Source organism: Paramisgurnus dabryanus, chromosome 13 (assembly GCF_030506205.2).
Source record: "Paramisgurnus dabryanus chromosome 13, PD_genome_1.1, whole genome shotgun sequence".
Taxonomy (NCBI): domain Eukaryota; kingdom Metazoa; phylum Chordata; class Actinopteri; order Cypriniformes; family Cobitidae; genus Paramisgurnus; species Paramisgurnus dabryanus.
In genome coordinates, this window is record NC_133349.1 from 20,961,636 (window position 1) to 20,980,797 (window position 19,162).

The 19,162-nt window shown below is 38.0% G+C and overlaps 1 protein-coding gene across 1 annotated transcript in view; it reads right to left on the reverse strand.

The window, feature by feature from the left end:
* Window positions 1-19,162, reverse strand: part of ephb6 (eph receptor B6) — a 56,408-nt gene that overhangs the window by 35,802 nt on the left and 1,444 nt on the right. Inside the window, exons 2-3 of the mRNA XM_065261181.2 lie at window positions 3,636-3,700; window positions 2,549-2,821 (exon numbers count right to left, since the gene is read on the reverse strand). Of these exons, the coding sequence (XP_065117253.1) occupies window positions 2,549-2,821; window positions 3,636-3,700 (338 nt within the window). The remainder of the gene's footprint in view (window positions 1-2,548; window positions 2,822-3,635; window positions 3,701-19,162) is intronic.

The window sequence follows — 19,162 nt, forward strand, 5'->3', positions numbered from 1 at the left end:
AAATGTGCAGTGCTGTGGCTTCTTGACCGCCATTAATAATCGCTGAGTTAGCCAAACGATGTGATATTTCATTATTATATATGATTTGACTTTGCATTTAAAACATTTAAAGATACATTTCTAGTGTTAATATTTCACGTGAAAATATTTTTCATTTAAGGCCCCCAGGCTAATGTCAGCTGTGTCATGTAGGTTTCGGCTCATCTTTCGAGTTATGTATCGGGGGAATTGTAATTCGTACAATATACACTCACTCAAGGAGCATGCTCTTATTTCCTTTGAAAACTAATCCCATGGATCCTTAGGCTGCTTTATAACAAAGGTTCAAAGTATGTCTCAGTCAGTCAAACAAAACTGAACGAAACAAGACAGGGAGCTACCAGAATTCAAATATGATACCTGCGTGTGGGTGTAGGACAAGATACTGTATATCAGGGGTTCCCAGATGTAGATTGTGCGACCACTTTGACAGGTATAATCTATCTCAGGACACACCATTATATATTTTTAATAGAAATATGCAGAAAACATTACATTTAGAAATACAAAAAGAAATTATCATTTATAATTTAATTGTCAGTAATTGCAATCAAAAAATACCTGACATCAAAACCATTGTCAAAACATTGTGTTTTTGTGTCATTCACTGCAACTGCACCAAAGTGACTTTGCACGACCCTCCCTATCCCACTGTGCCGCCCACTAGTGGGCCCGACTCACAGTTTGAAAACCCAGTTGTATTTAATAAACCAGCATGTTAGATCAGAACAGATTCAGTCTTGTTAGTTTTACAATTTTCAGAAATGTAATAACTTAACCGTGACAATAACTTTTGCAAAGAAGGTTCAAACTAATATATACTTCTTATTTCAGTTTAACACGTGTGTGTCACATTTAGCAATCATTGCATTTGGGCTTGATGAATGCACCTTTGACTTATTCAACATTGTCAGATAAAATGTTCAAAATATTTACCCCAGCTTTCACTGAGGCTGTACCCTTTCAAAAAGTATAATTTGGCCCTAATAAGTTCATATTAGTACTTCAGAGGTAACTATTGGTACCAAATGTGTACATATCTGTAACTAATAGAGTGCCACAGAGATGATTTATTTTTGTAGGCCAACCTAGAAGTTAGCGGGACACTGGTTCCCTCGCCAAAAAGCCCATTAATTTTTCCAAACAAAGGTTTATAAAACTTACAAGTTATGTCTAACAAGACTATTTTCACAGATAAATACCACTTTTATGAATTTTGAAGTCTAAATGTGTTATATAAAAAGCTAACCTTCAAGGCAAGCAAAAAACACCACTGTCCTTTGACACCAATGTCATCACCACCAAGCATCAGACAGCTCTTTCAAACGTTATCAATCACATTTAAAGAGCACCAATGATCTGATTCACAATTTTACATTTTCTTTGGTGTGTAAGTGTGTATTAATCCATGTTAACGATATGCAAAAGGAACATACCCCCCAAAGTAAACGATGATGCGAGTTATCATTTCCGACGTAAATCTCTTTTCAGGGTTCCCACATCTAAGTTAACTTCAAATTCAAGGACCTTTCAATGACTTTCCAGGTCCAATTCCCTCAAATTCAAGGACTAAATGGGGACACATTTCAAGTGAGAGCAAGTAAGTTTAGCATGTGTGTTTAAAAAGTCTAGAATTTTTATTTTGTTATCCTACACCACATATATGGATATATAAACATCTTGTACAAAAGAGATTCAAGCACTTTCAATGACCTGTATCTATGTATGTTTATTTTCAAAAACTTTCCAGGGCCTTGAATTTTTTTTCCCAGATTCACAAACTTTCAAGGATTTCAAGGACCCGTGAGAACCCTGTCTTTTCTTGGACTACAACAAACACACAGAATGTAGGCAACAGTTTACTTCCTGGGATTGGTGATGTAGACAAAACCGACATTATCATAATTTCTCCCGCTTGGACCCATAGCCTGTAAGTTAACATTGCATTGTGACCGAGTCTTTCAAATATGGTAAGTAGCGTCACATTTCCGTCTGACGTCAGAGGTATTCAGGCCAATCACAACGTACAGGTTAGCTGGCCAGTCAGGGACAGTTTTGTACAAAATCTGTGCATTTCAGGAAAACAAAGAAATCTGGTGGTACAGAAATGTACGGTATGTGAAAATATATTGTTCTTGTGTTAACCCAACATCTTATTTAAGGGGTTTAACCAAAACCCCATTGACATCAGGACGATGGAAGTGGTAAAATGCTAACCAAGTTAGCTTTCGGGTTTTGCCTACGCAATCCCTGTGGCACTCTTCATTAAATATTAGGACCTTTTTAAAGGGTACTGTCCCTGGGGTACAAATTTTGTTCTAACCGTGTAAATTTATTTGATCATTCATTGTCTATGATTTTGAAAGGTCATATGTTATGTTCATCTTTATATTTTATGTACCAGCATGTTTAATACAATCACACATTTGAATCTGGCCTCAATCACAATAAAATTTGATTTCTGTGGTTTGGGCCTTAAAACTAACTGATTTAATTTTTTCTCACTCACTTCAGCTGCCCAGGTTCTCTCCAGTTCCCTTTGGGAGTCGGCCTGTTTATAGTAGAGCGTCAGCGTCTCTCTGCACGTCGGAGACGGTGAGCGTAAACTGGCACAGTCGCGAACCGAGAAGCGCAGTGTCACGAAGATCCGCGGAGCCGACTGCCGGTACAGGAAGGGTGTAGCCAGCCAGTTGTCTTGGAGACGAGTGTTCTGGTTAACATTGCAGACTTCAAAGGTACGCATGAGTTTCCCCTTGTCATCTAACACGCTCACCTCATCCCACTGAAAGGTGGAAGAATGTTGGAGAATAAAAATCTGAGAGGAAGATAAGCCTGAGGCTTGAATACAGTTTCACCACAGTTCAAGAGACTCTCTATTTTTATAGAAGCAAAAAAATTATATCCTGACTTTTAAACAGAGTGGGTTTATTTTACAGAAATCCGAATTGAGGGATGTTTAAGTATTAAAGTAAAAATTGCTACTCTAAATATTTCAATTTGGTATATGTAGAAAAAGAACAGACGCAAATTTACTGAAGTTATGCATTTGGAATGAACTGATGTATGAAAAAAAGCATCCTCAGAGATGAAGAGAGAATTTGATGTGAAAAAGAGACTTGAATGGGAAGAAATCCCGATGAGATGGACAGCTTGAGAGAAACAGAAGATGAGCAAAGGAGAGGGGGAGGAATTCAATAAATCACAGATGGATAGATTAACAAAGATATGTAGGCAGACCAAGTGATAAAAAGAGAGAGAAAGAAAGAGACTACAGTAGGAGAAGGGAAGATAAAGTGAAGCTATGGCAGTAAGTAAAGGACTGAATACTTCTCAATAGGTCGCTGACTCTGAGCTGCTCTGGGCTACAGAGATGGCAGATATATTATGGTTGAACTGACATCAAATACACACATAAAGAATCAAGGAATTGAGAGAAGGAAGGTTTAATATGCTCCAATTCCTGTACTTTCAAAGAGGCGGACAGAAGACACGGAATCCTTAACCAACTTAACACAAACATTCTTAACACATCTTTTTTTCTCAAAGTTTGACCCACTGTTTTCTCCACAAATCTTTGTTTACTGGACAAATCTTACCCCTGTGTCAGGATATGTTGTCCAGCCTAGTTCAGCAGTGGACTCTGTAGTGTCCAGCAGCATAACTGAGAGAAAGAGAGAGAAAGAGGGAAAAAAATAAACATTTCAAATTAACAACAGTGATATTTCCTAGTTTAATTGTCAAAATATCATTGAAATATTCTTTGTTAATATCTATGAATTACAAAATGTGGACAAAACCTTTTTGAATATTTTTGTCTTTTTATTGTTGTGGGTTTGTGGAGGACAGAACACCAAAAAATGAGACTGACCCCTGAAAACAGGGAAATCTGGTCACCTTAAAGGGACACTCCACTTTTTTTGAAAATATGCTCATTTTCCAGCTCCCCTAGAGTTAAACATTTGATGTTTACTTTTTTTTACTTTGATCACTTTTATCATAGCTTAGCCAAATCCATTGAATCTGATTAGACCATTAGCATCGCGGTAAAAAATAACCAAAGAGTTTCAAATTTTCCTATTTAAAACTTGAGACTTCTGTAGTTACATTGTGTACTAAGACTAGGGATGCACCGAATATTCGGCCACCGAAAATTTTCGGCCGAAAATAGCCCAAAAGAGCATTTTCGGCTTTCGGCCGAAAGACTTTTATCACCGAAACAATACGGCCGAAATGTTGTGATGACGCAAACAGAAACCGCGTCCTGCACGTGCTTGTCTGAAGCAACATGTATGCGGCGTGGATGTATTTAACCGCAAAAAGGCGCTAAAGTACGCACAGAGGCACCTGCGGTTGTGTCCGGTCCAGACGTGATCATCACAGTAAGTACGCCCTTCAAAGATCAGAACTCTTGATGTGTAAACTTTAGAGAGAGTCGCGCAAATGTGTCTCATACTGTATAGTCCATTAACATACATGTGGCGAATAAAGTATTGAAAAACAACGTAACGTTTTTATGCTGCGCTGTTTGGGATTCGCCTTCGTTCTCTGTGTGCGCGCGCGCGTTTAGTGCCCTCAATAGTGCACACACGAGTGAGACGCAAACAAGCGAACGTAAAATCTTTCTGTTATTGACAGGGCACATATAAACAAAATTATCTCCAAAGTATTCTTTTTCTAATAAAAACATTTGTTTATGTCTTAAGTGTATGTATAGATTACAGTCATAAACCAGTCTCTGCTTACAGTAACCTCAAATAACCTACTGAAGTCTAACAAAGAGACAAATAGCTCTAAAAATAATAATATATTTAATTTATACAATAAAGACAGTGTTATGACTCATTTAATTTGATTTCTGTACCAAATGCTAATGTTAGCCCTTATTAATGTGCAGCTTTGTTCTTTTTTATAAATGTTTGTAATTTCTTTATTTGTTATTAGATTTTCCCCACCCCCTTTTTGCTGATCTGAAAAATAATCCCATCCATGCCTCAAAAACTGTAATGTGATCTGAACCGTGAGTTTTGTGATCTGTAACAAACCCCTAGTAAAGTTAGTACACAGTGATAGCCATAAATGCATTTGTACTAATAATTGGCATAATAATTTATTTCGGTGTTTCGGTTTCGGTTTTTCGGCCTTGGTTTCCTCATTTTCGGTTTTCGGTTTCGGCCAAGAATTTTCATTTCGGTGCATCCCTAACTAAGACCGACAGAAAATTAAAAGTTGCGATTGTCTTTTTTTTGTTTAACAATTTTTATTGATTTTCTATTAAAACATGTAACATTTTTTACAATACATATTGGACCAAATGTATACAAGCAAATTATGACTGTGTTATACAAATATTGATACCTATGAAGATACTTCCCACCCAACCCACCATTCCAGCCTGTCCCTTTAAATAAAGCTGCTGTTACAGCAGCAATGTCCTTGATTATCGGCCATATCGGCCTAGAAAATCGTAACTTTTAATTTTCCGTTGGTCGTAGTACACGATGTAATCACAGTAGAGTCAAGTTTTAAATTGGAAAATATTTAAACTTTTTGGCTATTTTTGAGCAAGATGCTAATGGTCTAATCAGATTCAATGATTATGCTAAGCTATGCTAAAAGTGGTACCGCCAGACCCTGAGATCAGCTGAATGGATTCCTAAACTGTAAAAATCAAATGATTAACTTTAGGGAAACTGGAAAATGAGCATATTTTCAAAAAAAGTAGTGTCAAACTACTATCATTAAAAAGAGACAATGCATCCTTTAAGTGACACAAAATTCTCCTCTTACATTTTGAAATCATGTTGGAATAACATGGATCATCTGGTTTGCCAACAAACTTGTGCTTTCTAGGACAGCTTGAGTGCATAAAGCAAGAAGAGGAGGACATTTCAAACAATAAAGTAATCCTGAACTCATATGAATGTTTCAGTTCAACTTCTGACCTAAATTGTTATCCTGTGCAATGAAAACAATAGAAACATGCAAATAGAAGCATGTGGTTCACAAGTGGCGACAGGCTTTCGTAGCTAACTGTATGAAGGTTAGAAAGTAAGAGCACAAATTATGCAGAGAAAGAGTTGTCCTCAAGAACATTGCAAAACATGCACTGGAATGCATCTGTCACTTTCCCATATGACAAATGCTTACCGCAGGCTAAATGTATGTCAAAATATAGTATGCGTTAAAGGTTAAAATGGCCAGAATCAGACAGCCAAATCGTCCTTTCCCATCATATCACGCCTTCACTGACATTCATCTAACAAACCACATCACACAGAGAAAATTAATTTAAATACAGAATCATTCATGCTGTTTACAAATTAATTATTTTTGAAATGTGCTCTGGTTCATCCTGGGAAAAGGCCAATCCCTCATCTGCAGAACCTAAAGTCCCTTAAATTAAACAAACTAATGTGAGCAAACAGAGCTGAGTTATATAGCAAACATGCTCACAGAAGCAGAAATCACACACACAATCTCAGCTGGCACGAACACTGAGGATGAGTGTTTTTAATTTTGCATCCCCTCCCTTCTCCATTTGCCCTTAAAACCATGAAACCGATACTTTTCTGTGGCTTTCTGTGGCTAAATCTCTCTATCTCTCTTCCTCTCTCTCCTGTTGTACGTAAACAGATTTTTTTTAGATTATGTTCACAGATGGGGACTCCGCAAATCTCACCACCAATCCATCATTTTGCCTCTTGTTTGTGTCTCTATCTGTTTAGTTCCTATGCATGGCTTTTTTCCTGCTAAAGACATCAATGTCCTTAAGGTTTGGGATTTGGAAGAGTTTAGGTGTTTTTTTTTTCTTGAGGAGGAATCAACATGAGAAGTGGGCACTTTAATAACCGTGTATTTGGCAGTGTTCCTTTAAAGGATTTTTCTCTTAGTATTAAACAGCATTTAGGATTCAGACAGGATCGGGGCTGTTTATAATGCAGAAGATATCTAAAATTAAAGTAGGCAACATTTACTAAATATTCAATAATAATTCTGCATTGGTTAACATTTATGCCTTGTCAATTAAAATTTAAATAATGTTATTATTTCTCTGCTTTTTGTAAATAGAGGCTTTTTTAGTAATTAGATTTTTATTTTGGCCTGAAGGAAGGATACTGGCCCTCTCCAAAATGAAGTACAATGGACTTGTGGCCTAGTGTCCTTTACTCCTGTGTGCCTATAAAGCCCATGAGACTGTACGCTGTACCATTTGTCAGTTTATGCTTCAGAAGGGGGCTCAATAGTATGCCCACTTTGGGGTCGCTATGCGTCCTTGATGTGCCACAGTGCATTATTACCCAACAACCCCTGTGGTCATGTGAAGACTCTATTTAGGACAGGGCCCTGATTCAAAAAGGTCTTTAATCTTTTACGGTTTCAGCAGTAACAACATAAACAAATGGCTTTCGTGGCTCAAACTTTCAGTTATCCTGGCTGAATTTAGCCCTGAATTTAAGCTACATTAAGTTACTATGGATATTTACTTTTTGCAGCTAACAACCAGGCTAAGATTAATCTTAGGGCACACTCACATTATCCAAACCAAACCATGCCCTAGCGCGATTGTCACCCCTCCCTACTCCCCCAGGTGCACGCACTCACACTGTACTTCTTATCGATCCGAGTCCGGGTGCGCTTTCGTCATTAAGATGCGATTGTTTTGACAAAAAGCAGGAAGTAAAGCGCTCTCTTAACACTGGAACCCACCGTAATGGATAAGTCTGTGTTTTTTATTCGGAGATGTTTGGTGCGCGATTACAGACAGCCCTCTCACATGTCATCATATTGCTTAGTTGATCTGTCACCTGTGCAGCTCAGACATTCACGTAACCCCGCTGCGCGCATCAAAAGGTTTTTATGGAGGCAGATGAAGGTGAGTGGTCGCGCAACTGACGTCTTCACCTTTTGAATCGCGCTCAGGCGCGATTGCGCTCACACCACAGCCTTCCGCGCCTGAGCCCAAGTGAACCGCACTCCGGCCCACCTCTGCAACCCGGCCGCGGCGCGATTAACCAATCCGCGCCCGGGCACGGAACAGAGCGATCACACTAGTCAAACAAACCAGGCTTTGGGGATCAAACGCGCCCGAGCGCAGTTTGGTTTGGATAGTGTGAGTGCGCCCTTAGTGATTTATTTGATAGTTCTGGTGTCAATCCTAATGTGTTTTAAAGTCACTCCATGGTTTTCAGAACTTCATGGTCTAAATATGTTGCATCATTCTTATTATCTTGCATAAATATTAGATAATAAAAAATAATTTAATAAAAAATTAAATCGCTAAATATGTCCCAAAATTGAAAATTAAATGCTAAAATAAAATTAAAACATTACATTATTAAGGTGATAATGCTTTTTCCCTGACAAATTGAAAAATAAAATGCAATTGATGATTTGACATTTCATGTTCATTACAATCTTGAGGCAAGCCCACCAATATTAAAATTAAAAGGCAAATGTGAGAAAAGAAACAAAAAATAAATATTTAAAAAGCATTTTATGTGAAATGACAAAACAAATGGCTTTGATCCCATGATCTTTTTAAGAATGCCGTGAATGTGCACTTATTCCAGCTACACATGGCTTGACAGAGGCTTGGCTCAGCAAACATGCAACGGACTAAGCCAGAATGGGCCTTTTCTGTTATCTTGACTTACTTAATTCTACTTAATTTTACTTTCACTAATTGTGAACAGCATTGTATTTTTAACTCTAAACAGATTCTAACAATTTTGCTAGAGGTAGGCTATATATATTTTTCTTTGACACACATTTAAGTGCATGTACACCTACAGTACACTTACTGTATTTAACATTCTGTCTGCAGGGATCTGTCTACCTTCTGACCTCGTTCTACATTCTGCATTTATATAAAATTTACACTCCTTGCATGCATGAAGTGGTGTTCATGTAAGACAAATACAGGCATAAACTAATACCTAAATCTGTATCAGTGAAATTTATAATTTGATATATACATTTGGGGGCATAAGTTTACATATTTACATTTGTACTTATTCTTAATACTGTTTAATACTAGCTTGATGATCAATAACTGTTTTTATGTAAACTTGTGACCTAACAGTGTACACCAGGAATGTCAGCATTAATGTAGCTGGGTATAGCATTATAGCCATAAGCCACACATATTATGGTTATAGATTTATTTCCTTAATCTCACAAACTGACTTCAGATGAAAGTATTCACCAAAAGCTTAAATCTAATTATACAGTATATTACAATAAGCTATCTCTTTTTTGGCAATCCATGCTTATACATTTCATTAGGGTTAAGCAATAAAACATTATACCAGGGTACAGCAAAGCTATATGACACCAGAGAAATAACAGGACAGTATATCATTGAAAGAATCAAGTGTTAGCAGGTCTAAAGGAATCTAAAGTTGCCAGGTTTTTATGTGAACACAGACAGCAGCTTGAGTTGATTGAATATGATCTCTCCATCTGTAAATCTGGGATCAACAGAAAGCTGATTCAGACTTAAAGTCAAACTGTGCCCACAGCTCCAGAACTCACTGTGTGTTCCCTTACTTCTCTTCTGAGAACTTGAAAAGCTCTATAATCTCTATTAAACATAGTTCATCAATAGGCTTGTGTTCTGTGTGCAGGCTTTTCTGATCAACAGAGATTATTAAATCATTCTCTTAAAAATACTTTGAGCGGTGGGTTAAAACAGTGGTTTTCAAACTGGGGGCCGAGGCACCCAGGGGGGCCGCGAGATGGTGCCAAGGGGGCCCCAGTTTTATGTCATTTTATGAAATTCATTAATTTATCATGAATTCTGTGTAATTAAACCTAAAAAATAAGGCTACTAAACAACAGCAATATGTTTTTGTATAATTTAATGTTTTTTTTATTAAAATGTTGAGTTTTAGAACAGTTTTTTGTCACAAATTTTCTTTGGGGGGCCGCAAAGGAATGCACCGTACACAAGGGGGGGGGCGCACGCTGAAAAAGTTTGGGAACCACTGGGTTAAAACACTGATTTAATTTTGGTCTATCATTTAATATTACATAAGTTCCAACATTGTAAATATTTTTACTATCTTATTCCTACTTTAGCACAAACTACTTTTACCTCTGTGACAATTTGTGCATAATCATATAGTTTTTATTTGACTCAAAAATGTACAAATTTATATGAAATCACAGCACATAAATAGGTATCAGGTTGAGAATTATGGGTATATGCGTTCTGATATTTTATAGCAAAGTCCCTTTAGGAAAGGCATCAAGTTAATACAAAAACCTTTGTTTCTTAAGGTCAAATTGCACTGAAAACACCTTTTCGAGGTTGCTTTAGCTGCTGCGCATTCACAGGTTGACAAGCACCTCACAAGATTTTGTATAGCCCCTCCCCCAGAGAATCTTTAATCTTTGTTGATTGATTATTGGTTCTTACTATACAGGTTCGTCTAAAAAAATTAGCATATTGTGATAAAGTTCATTATTTTCCATAATGTAATGATAAGAATTAAACTTTCATATATTTTAGATTCATTGCACACCAACTGAAATATTTCAGGTCTTTTATTGTTTTGATACTGATGATTTTGGCATACAGCTGCCACTGTTTCTGGTCAAAAGTGGCTTGACCTGGGGAATGCGGCACCTGTAGCCCATTTCCTCCACACGCCTCTGCACGGAGGCTCTGGATGTTTCTACTCCAGACTCAGTCCACTGCTTCCGCAGGTCCCCCAAGGTCTGGAATCGGTCCTTCTCCACAATCTTCCTCAGGGTCCGGTCACCCCTTCTCGTTGTGCAGTGTTTTTTGCCACACTTTTTCCTTCCCACAGACTTCCCACTGAGGTGCCTTGATACAGCACTCTGGGAACTGCCTATTCGTGCAGAAATTTCTTTCTGTGTCTTACCCTCTTGCTTGAGGGTGCCAATGATGGCCTTCTGGACAGCAGTCAGGTCAGTAGTCTTACCCATGATTGGTTTTGAGTAATGAACCAAGCTGGGAAGTTTTAAAAGCCTCAGGAATCTTTTGCAGGTGTTTAGAGTTAATTAGTTGATTCAGATGATTAGGTTAATAGCTCGTTTAGAGAACCTTTTTATGATATACTAATTTTTTGAGACAGGAATTTTGGGTTTTCATGAACTGTATGCCAAAATCATCAGTATTAAAACAATAAAAGACCTGAAATATTTCAGTTGGTGTGCAATGAATCTAAAATATATGAAAGTTTAATTCTTATCATTACATTATGGAAAATAATGAACTTTATCACAATATGCAAATTTTTTGAGAAGAACCTGTATAACTCAAAGGCAGGACGTCCGTCGCCAGAGCGGCCATATTGTCCCTAGTAATACCAGTTATATCCAAGACCATTATTTTTCTTTTACATTAACAGCAAAACAGAATTGCATTGACATTGTACTGTAAAATAGTACCATTGTTTTTTTTATAAATACTGTGAAATAGGGTGGACCTCAATGCCTACTTAAATTACATAATTTTATATAGAAGTAACTGACATTTTGCGTGTATGTGTCCTGTCAAGCGCATAGTGTTCTGTGTTTGGGTGCTTTTTGAAACGCACGTCTCCGTGAGTGTGCTTGTGAGTATGTGCATCCATTTGAGTATGCGTGTGCGTCTGTGTGCACAGGAAATAGCTCACTTTAATATCTTCTTGCACTTAAATTCTTTAAAGTGGCTTGATTGTTAACATTTGCAAGGTTTAGAAACACATGCAAATTATAAACTTTCTATATAAATAGTTATTTATTTTTGAATGATGAGATTAAGAGAATTGTGTCTCTTCTGACTGGGTGGGTCACGCTCCATTCAGACAGCGACGCGATCTCATTCATTTCAATGGAAACCTGGCGACTTCCGGCGACACGAGCGAAAGTGACCGTTGGCGACCGTATGGGCGTGTCCAGCGACGCGAGAAAGTTAAGAAAAGTTTAACAAATGTCGAGCGACTACCAATGAGAAAAAAGCAGTGGAGTTCACGTCATCCTTCTCTCGTCAGCTTCTGGCGTGGATGGTACTCATTTGTTTATGACAAGCAGATTTACCCCTCATTCAGACAGCCAGCGACGTTATCGCTGTGTGTCGCCCGTCTCTTTCAATGAGGCGTTTCTAAATCTGCTTGTCATAAACAAATGAGTACCATCCACGCCAGTAACTGACGAGAGAAGGATGACGTGAACTCCACTGCTTCGTTCTCATTGGTAGTCGCTCCCGAAAGTCGCTCGACATTTGCATAAAGTTAAACTTTTCTTAACTTTCTCGCGTCGCTGGACACGCCCATACGGTCGCCAACGGTCACTTTCGCTCGTGTCGCCGGAAGTCGCCAGGTTTCCATTGAAATGAATGAGATCGTGTCGCTCTGCTACTGATTGTCGTTGGCTGTCTGAATGGGGCGTTAGAAGCGCGTCATTGAAAGAGATGGGCGACACACAGCGATAACGTCGCTGGCTGTCTGAACGAGGGGTCAGCCGTCAATCTGAGTGAGCCAGTGCATTGCAAAAAATGCCTTATTTTTTACCTTGTTTTAGGTACAAATATAAAAATTCTTAAATTAAGATGTATTTTCTTGAAGCGAAAAATAGGAAAATAAGTTTTTAGACAATTTTTTTTAATTTAAGCGAATTTGTGCTTAAAACAAGCAAAAAATGGAATAAGAAAATTGTTCTTGAATTAAGTGTTTATGAAAAAGTAAACTTATTTAAAGAAAAAATTCTTCTTCCATTGACAGATTTTTTGGCTTGTTTTAAGCACTAATTTTTAAATAAAGTTTATATTTTTTGTCTAAAAACTAGACTTATTTTCCTAGGTCATTTTGCTCATCAAGAAAATGCATCTATTTAAGAATTTTAAGATATTTTTTCTAAAAACAAGACTAAGTAAGAAATTTATTTTTTCTGCAGTGTGCCACCCTGGCCCTTATGTAGCCTCGCCACTGTTCAGTACTTAAAAACTATTTATTGTAACTTTTTTGTTTATAGAAATTTCAATATCAACACACATCAACTGATCAAATCTCAGTCATGATAATATTCAGCACAGCAGGACTTTCCACTTTCACATATGTATGTTTCCTCACTGTAATTAAAACTGTATGACCTAAAGTTGTAAATAGAAACTTAGGTAGCCTGTGACCCTGAGCGTGGACACATATGAAGTGCCAGGCTGCACTCAGTGGCTCCATTGTGATCTATACAAGAGCAGCAAAAACTGCTGTGTAGACCAAACCAAGTAAGTAAGTGCAAGAGTAATGCACTCCACTGATATATCATTCTTATTTCTGTGTGGCGCACACACACACTGTCCCCTTTACTCTCACCGTGTCCCCCCTTTCTGTGTTTATTATTAAACAGGAAAGTGACAGAAAGCTTCTGTCAGGACTTAAACACACAGATACATTTAGTTACATTATTGATGTGCGAGAGAAAGAGGGGGAGAGACAATGTTTGTTTAAAAAGCTGTGACATGGGAGCACTAAAAAAAGATAGATATGGTGACAGGAAACAAGAGATAAGGTGCATTGATTTTTACCCTGTGCTTGTCCCCTTAAATTCTCAAATTGGCTCTTGCACAATGGTGTTTAGCAGGCATATTAATAATGGATTTTCACTCATTATCATTTTCTTTCTGTGCTGGGTATTAACATGATGTGTGGGTGTCCTGCATTAACTCACTGTGTTGAAACCACCTAAGTGCTCGCACTTTTATTCTGGGGTGTGGGTTTGGTTATGAAAGGCTAATGCCTTCTGTCTTTAGAGAGAGAAAGTCTGTTTATGTGGCTTCTAGGTTCTCAAGTGTTAACGCGCTGTGCCACAGACAGTTCACGCTTGATTAGTCCGTCACGCTGGAAAACTACTTTTTACAATGTTACTCATGCTGTACTTCTGAAGTGTGCATGGTGTAGGACACTACAAAGCCATTACAAAATGACCTGTCCTATACACCGTGAGCAAGACTACACATTTCATTAAAATTCACAGAATTCATTCAGACCTTGAAATATATCAACGCTGTACTATAGATAATTTTCCAGTAATGAAAAATGTGAGAATACTATTATTTGGTTGTAAGAAAACAAGTCTGACTTATTGGTATGGGAACCAAAATTGGTTCTTCTATGACAGTGGTTCTCAAACTGGGGGGGCGTGGATTGTACCAGTGGGCTCCAGTTTTATGACATTTTATAAAATACATTAATTTATCATGAATTCTGTGTGATTAAACCTCACTACATTGTATAATTTAATATGTTTTGTATAATTCAAAAGTTTTACAATGGTTTATGTCAGAAATTTTCTTTGGGTGCCACGAAGGAAAGCACCACGCCGAAAAGTTTGAGAACCACTATTATATGGCATCGCTGTGAGGGACCTTTATTGTGTAAAATCTACAATATAGTCCAGTATATTTCTAGGGATTTAAAACGATATGCTTATAAAGCATTTTGTCATTGTCAATTCTTATTGATTAGTTGTTTCAGACACACATGTTAGCCCTATATGTATACAAACACGTGTATTGACAAATTCTTCCACACAAAACAAGTTCAGCTCAGTCAAAAGCAGACAGCTGTAATGGTGTTAATGCGTATCATTACGTAAATAAGTTCTGTATTTCGTGTGTAACTTCCTCTCTAATATTCTCCAGATGTCTCTATACAGACAGTTACCCCAGCATACGCGCACAGTCGCTCCCTCATTACCACCAATCCAAACTGAGATGGATGGGAAGAGAGAGACAGGGATTAGCACAATTCCAGATTTAAACTCACACACGTCATTGAATGTTATCAGAACGCCTCATTTTGGGTTTCGCTTTGGGTTAAGCGGTTCTATGGTCTGCCTTTCTCCACAAAACACTGCTTTAACTCACCAGAGCACTAACTGCACCTTTCCTTTCCTGTAACATTAGAGCACGAGATCCTGAAGGCAATCAGTATTTTTCTGCTTAAACTCATCAGTGGCTTGATCTGGGCAAACCTGTTTCACTTTTATCTTTGTAATCGTGCCTTTATTAAACAATGTTAGTTAAACTGCACTATTGTATGTAATGCAATGTCCTTAAAATTGACCCCTGTATAGCAACAAAGGGCGAAAACCTGCAGTACAAAACTGCACAGTATAGTATACTATACTCTGCCATCTTCAATATACTTCTGGGACGACGTGTCCACTCTTCTTTCTAATACAAAATCAAATATGGTATTTGCTCAAGGGAATCTAAAAAAAAGCTTCATCTGGTAATTTAATTTACTATTTTTATTTATTTAAAATGTTTGTTTTGCCATCATATGATTGAATCAACTAAATTAGGTGCCTGTCAAAACCCAGCTAAAGTAATTTATTTTTGATTCATGGTTTTCTACATAAAACCATCATTCATATTTTAAAGAACATTCTGTAAAATATAACCTTGATATCTTTAATATTGACTACGTAAGGTCATCACCAATGAGTGAAATAAAACTTTGATGCTTACATAAAACTTTCATATTTAGATTATAGAATTTAAGGCTGGATATCACAGACAGGGTCACATTAGTCTCTTTCACACAGTAATTCTGATAAATTACCCATGAATTTACCAGAATAAAATTACCAGTAAATACAAAAATGTGCTGTTCACAACACACGCAGTTATATTCCGTCTTTTAACCGGACATCATTCACACATCAGTACCAAAATTCCAGTAAACTCTGAGAGAAAGCAAAAGTTACCAGTGGCGCGTGGCGAGCTCAGTGTTGTATTTGTCCACGGTCCGTATTTTGTTGTTTTCACGTCTGTGGTAAATGCTGACGGTTGCGAAGTTGCTCGTGACCAAACAACATCGCAGGCGACGTCAAACCAAAAATGCGTCTTGAACAACAGTACTATTGCAGTAGCTTCACAGAGGGCGTGCCAAGGACGTCGGCAGTTCGGCAAGTAGATGGTAAGCTGTTTTAAACAACTTTGGTGAAGAAATGTGGACGTAAACTTCAGGTGTGCTCGACTTTCAAGCAGCGTGTGTGTGAAAACGTCCGTAAACAGTGCGGGGATAAACGCATCATCTGTATTAAAACGTTATGATTGGCCCGAAGCTGTCAGCGCGGTCTGACGTCGTACGTTCTAATATAATATTAAACGGTAATCTAAATTTTGTGTTCACACATAGCGTTTACCAGTAAATTACTGGTAATCTTACAATCTCTCTTTCTGGTAAATTGGCAGCACTGATTTACCGGAAAGGTTCTGTTCACACATGACCTGTTAACTGCAATTTACCAGTAAATTACCAGGAAAGACTGTGTGTGAGAAAGGGACTATTATTTGCATAAATGTTGCAATGCATTTTTACTTTTCCATGAGAAATATCCTTTTAAAAAGATAATTTTACCCAAGAGCAGATTTCTTTGGCCTTGTTTATTCTTAACAACATTCCAACATCTATAGCTATATTCAACCAACATGATCTCACGGAGAGTCGTGTTATAAACACGAAACATTTGATTAATTGATTTGTATCCATGGAACAAAATTCAGCTTTTTTGTGCCTTGAGCACGAATTTCTTTTTCGTGTCCGTGGCATGACTTTCTTTTTCATATAATTTTATGTATTTTTTTCTAATTTCCCCCCTTTTTTTAAAAATCATTGTCACCTGGAGTTGGGGTTAGAGTTGTGGTTTGGGTTAGGATGTATAAAAATGACAGAAAGTGATTCCAACTAGTGATAGACCGATATATCGTCCGGCCGATATAACGGGCCGATATTTGCGGGTTTTATGTGTATCGGCATTGGCCGATATGTGGCTGCCGTGTTCGCCGATTTTTTTCCGGCATTATTTACAGACAGAGTGCTGGAAGCTGCAAGCGATTGCAGGTCATGTGACTAAAAACAACCAACCTTTCCATAACAACATCAAAAGATGGTTCCATAGCACCCTCACCTATTTTAACTATTTGTTAAATATAGTTTTTTTAAGTTCTAAAAATGCTACTTTTTTAAAATTGAGACTTGTAACATTTGGCATCATCGTGTCATTTTTATGATGTAAATTGAGTGAGCAAAAACAGTATCGGGTACAAATATCGGCTCAAGAAAATCGGCAGCCTGTATGTTATCAGCTAAGGCTGTTGAAGCAAAAATCGATATTGGCATCGGCACTGAAAAATCCATATCGGTCGATCCCTAATTCAAACCCCAAACAACTATGGTAAAATGGGAAAAAACAATGAGAAAACAATACATAAAATGAAACGGAAAAAAAGTTGTGCCACGGTCACGAAAAACTATTTATAGAAATTTGTGCAAAAAAAAAAAAACAGAATTTCGTGCCATGGTCACAAATAAATTAATCAAATTTTTCATAGAATTTTTCTATAACACGACTTTCCGTGCGATCAGTCTGATTCAACTGGCTAATCCACACACATGTTGGGGGAGGAGCAATTTGGCATCTCCACTCTACCAAAGCTGCATGTTTTTGGCCTGTTGGAGAAAACCCAGAGTAAACCCATGCTGACACGGGAACAACATGCAAACTGCACGCGGAAAAACCTCATGAGCCAGCTGGGGCTCACACCGGAGACTGTGCTACCCACTGTGCCACCCCTGCCTTTAGAAAGACTTATTTTCAGATCTGAATAAAAAATCTAGGTAATTTAAACAACATTTATGACTAAACAATTTAACTCAACAGAGTAAAAGAAACTAACAAACAAAAAAAATCAAGTATTCATGATTTTCAGAATGAGTATGTATTTTCTGATAGGAAAACAAAGTAAAAAGACTGATGAAGAAAATGATTTGTTACAGCATGAGTAGCGTGAGGATAGCTAGTTTAGAAAATGTAGGGGGTGGCAGCTAAAGATGGAAGTGGAGGAGAAGAGCAGAGTGATGCACTTTTGCTCCAGGGCAACAGTTTAGGCCTGGCTGGGTGCAGATCTCTCATCCAAGCACTCAAACTCAGTGACAGCAGGAGACCTCGCAAGAACATCACATATACGCACACACTCATAAATCCCACCTGAGAAGTACTGGACATGAAACAGATCGAGCGACGAGAGATAAAATCCAGTTAGTCCCAAGCTGAGCTGCCTCAGGGACCTTTTCATGGTCCTGTGTGGGACATGACACGTGTTCTCCTCTCAAAGCACCTCTCCATCCTCCTCACCTTCCTCACATCTCCCACGTTTTACATGGGTGTAGGTGTAAAAGCAGCTTTTAACAGCACGTGGGGCTTTTAAACCATTCTGTATCTTTCAGCGAGGAACACCCTGCTGTGTACATTCACACTCACTCGCTCTCTCTCATACACGCATTAACACATAACACCTGTGAAGAGTCAAGTGGTGCCTCATTACCACTAAAGTAGAGAAGAGTCATTTTTTTATAACTGGACCTCAGGGTTTGACCTTATGCTGTTGTCTCCCGTCCAGATTTAGAGACTGTTGCAGGAATAGTCTCTCTACCGCTCTCTATCTCTCTTTCTCGGGGCAAATTTGGGGCTGAATTGTTGCTGCTGGCCGAAAAATTTGATCATACGTGAATTTTTAAATGTTTCATAAAACTCAGTTCATTCCAGTTTGCAGTTTTTATGGGAGCTGAATCAATGCATAGATTAAAGATGCAGTCTGGACTTTATTTTACACATACATTTTAAGCATTGAGTGGGTCAGCTCAAGGGGGTTGCCATGTTGAGATCGCACAATCACCCAAATGTTACTCGTCTAATGACATCCATGTTATTAAATTAATTAAAGCGGATTGTAAATTACCCAGAAAATTGGTGAGTGCACCACTAAACATGCTGTTTATAGCATCTAATGTGGTCCGAGAACGTGCCTTCACTTGACTGACAAACACCGCACACAGAGATTTTTAAGCCAGAGGCACAGGCAAGGTCTATGTGAATGGCTGTTGTGCTAATTAAAGGTGATGAAGGGTGCAGAGCTCTGCTAAAGGAGGGCAGGTAGATGTTCGCTGCATTAGTTTAGAGTTATGGGTACACAGGAATTGTTGTGGGACTACTTAAATGTGACGAAAGGTATGGGATTGAGCAGGAAAAGGTGTTTGCCAAATTATTATAGAGTTACGGGCTTAAGGGGGCTATATACTTGTCTAAAATGATAAGAGGTAGGCTTATA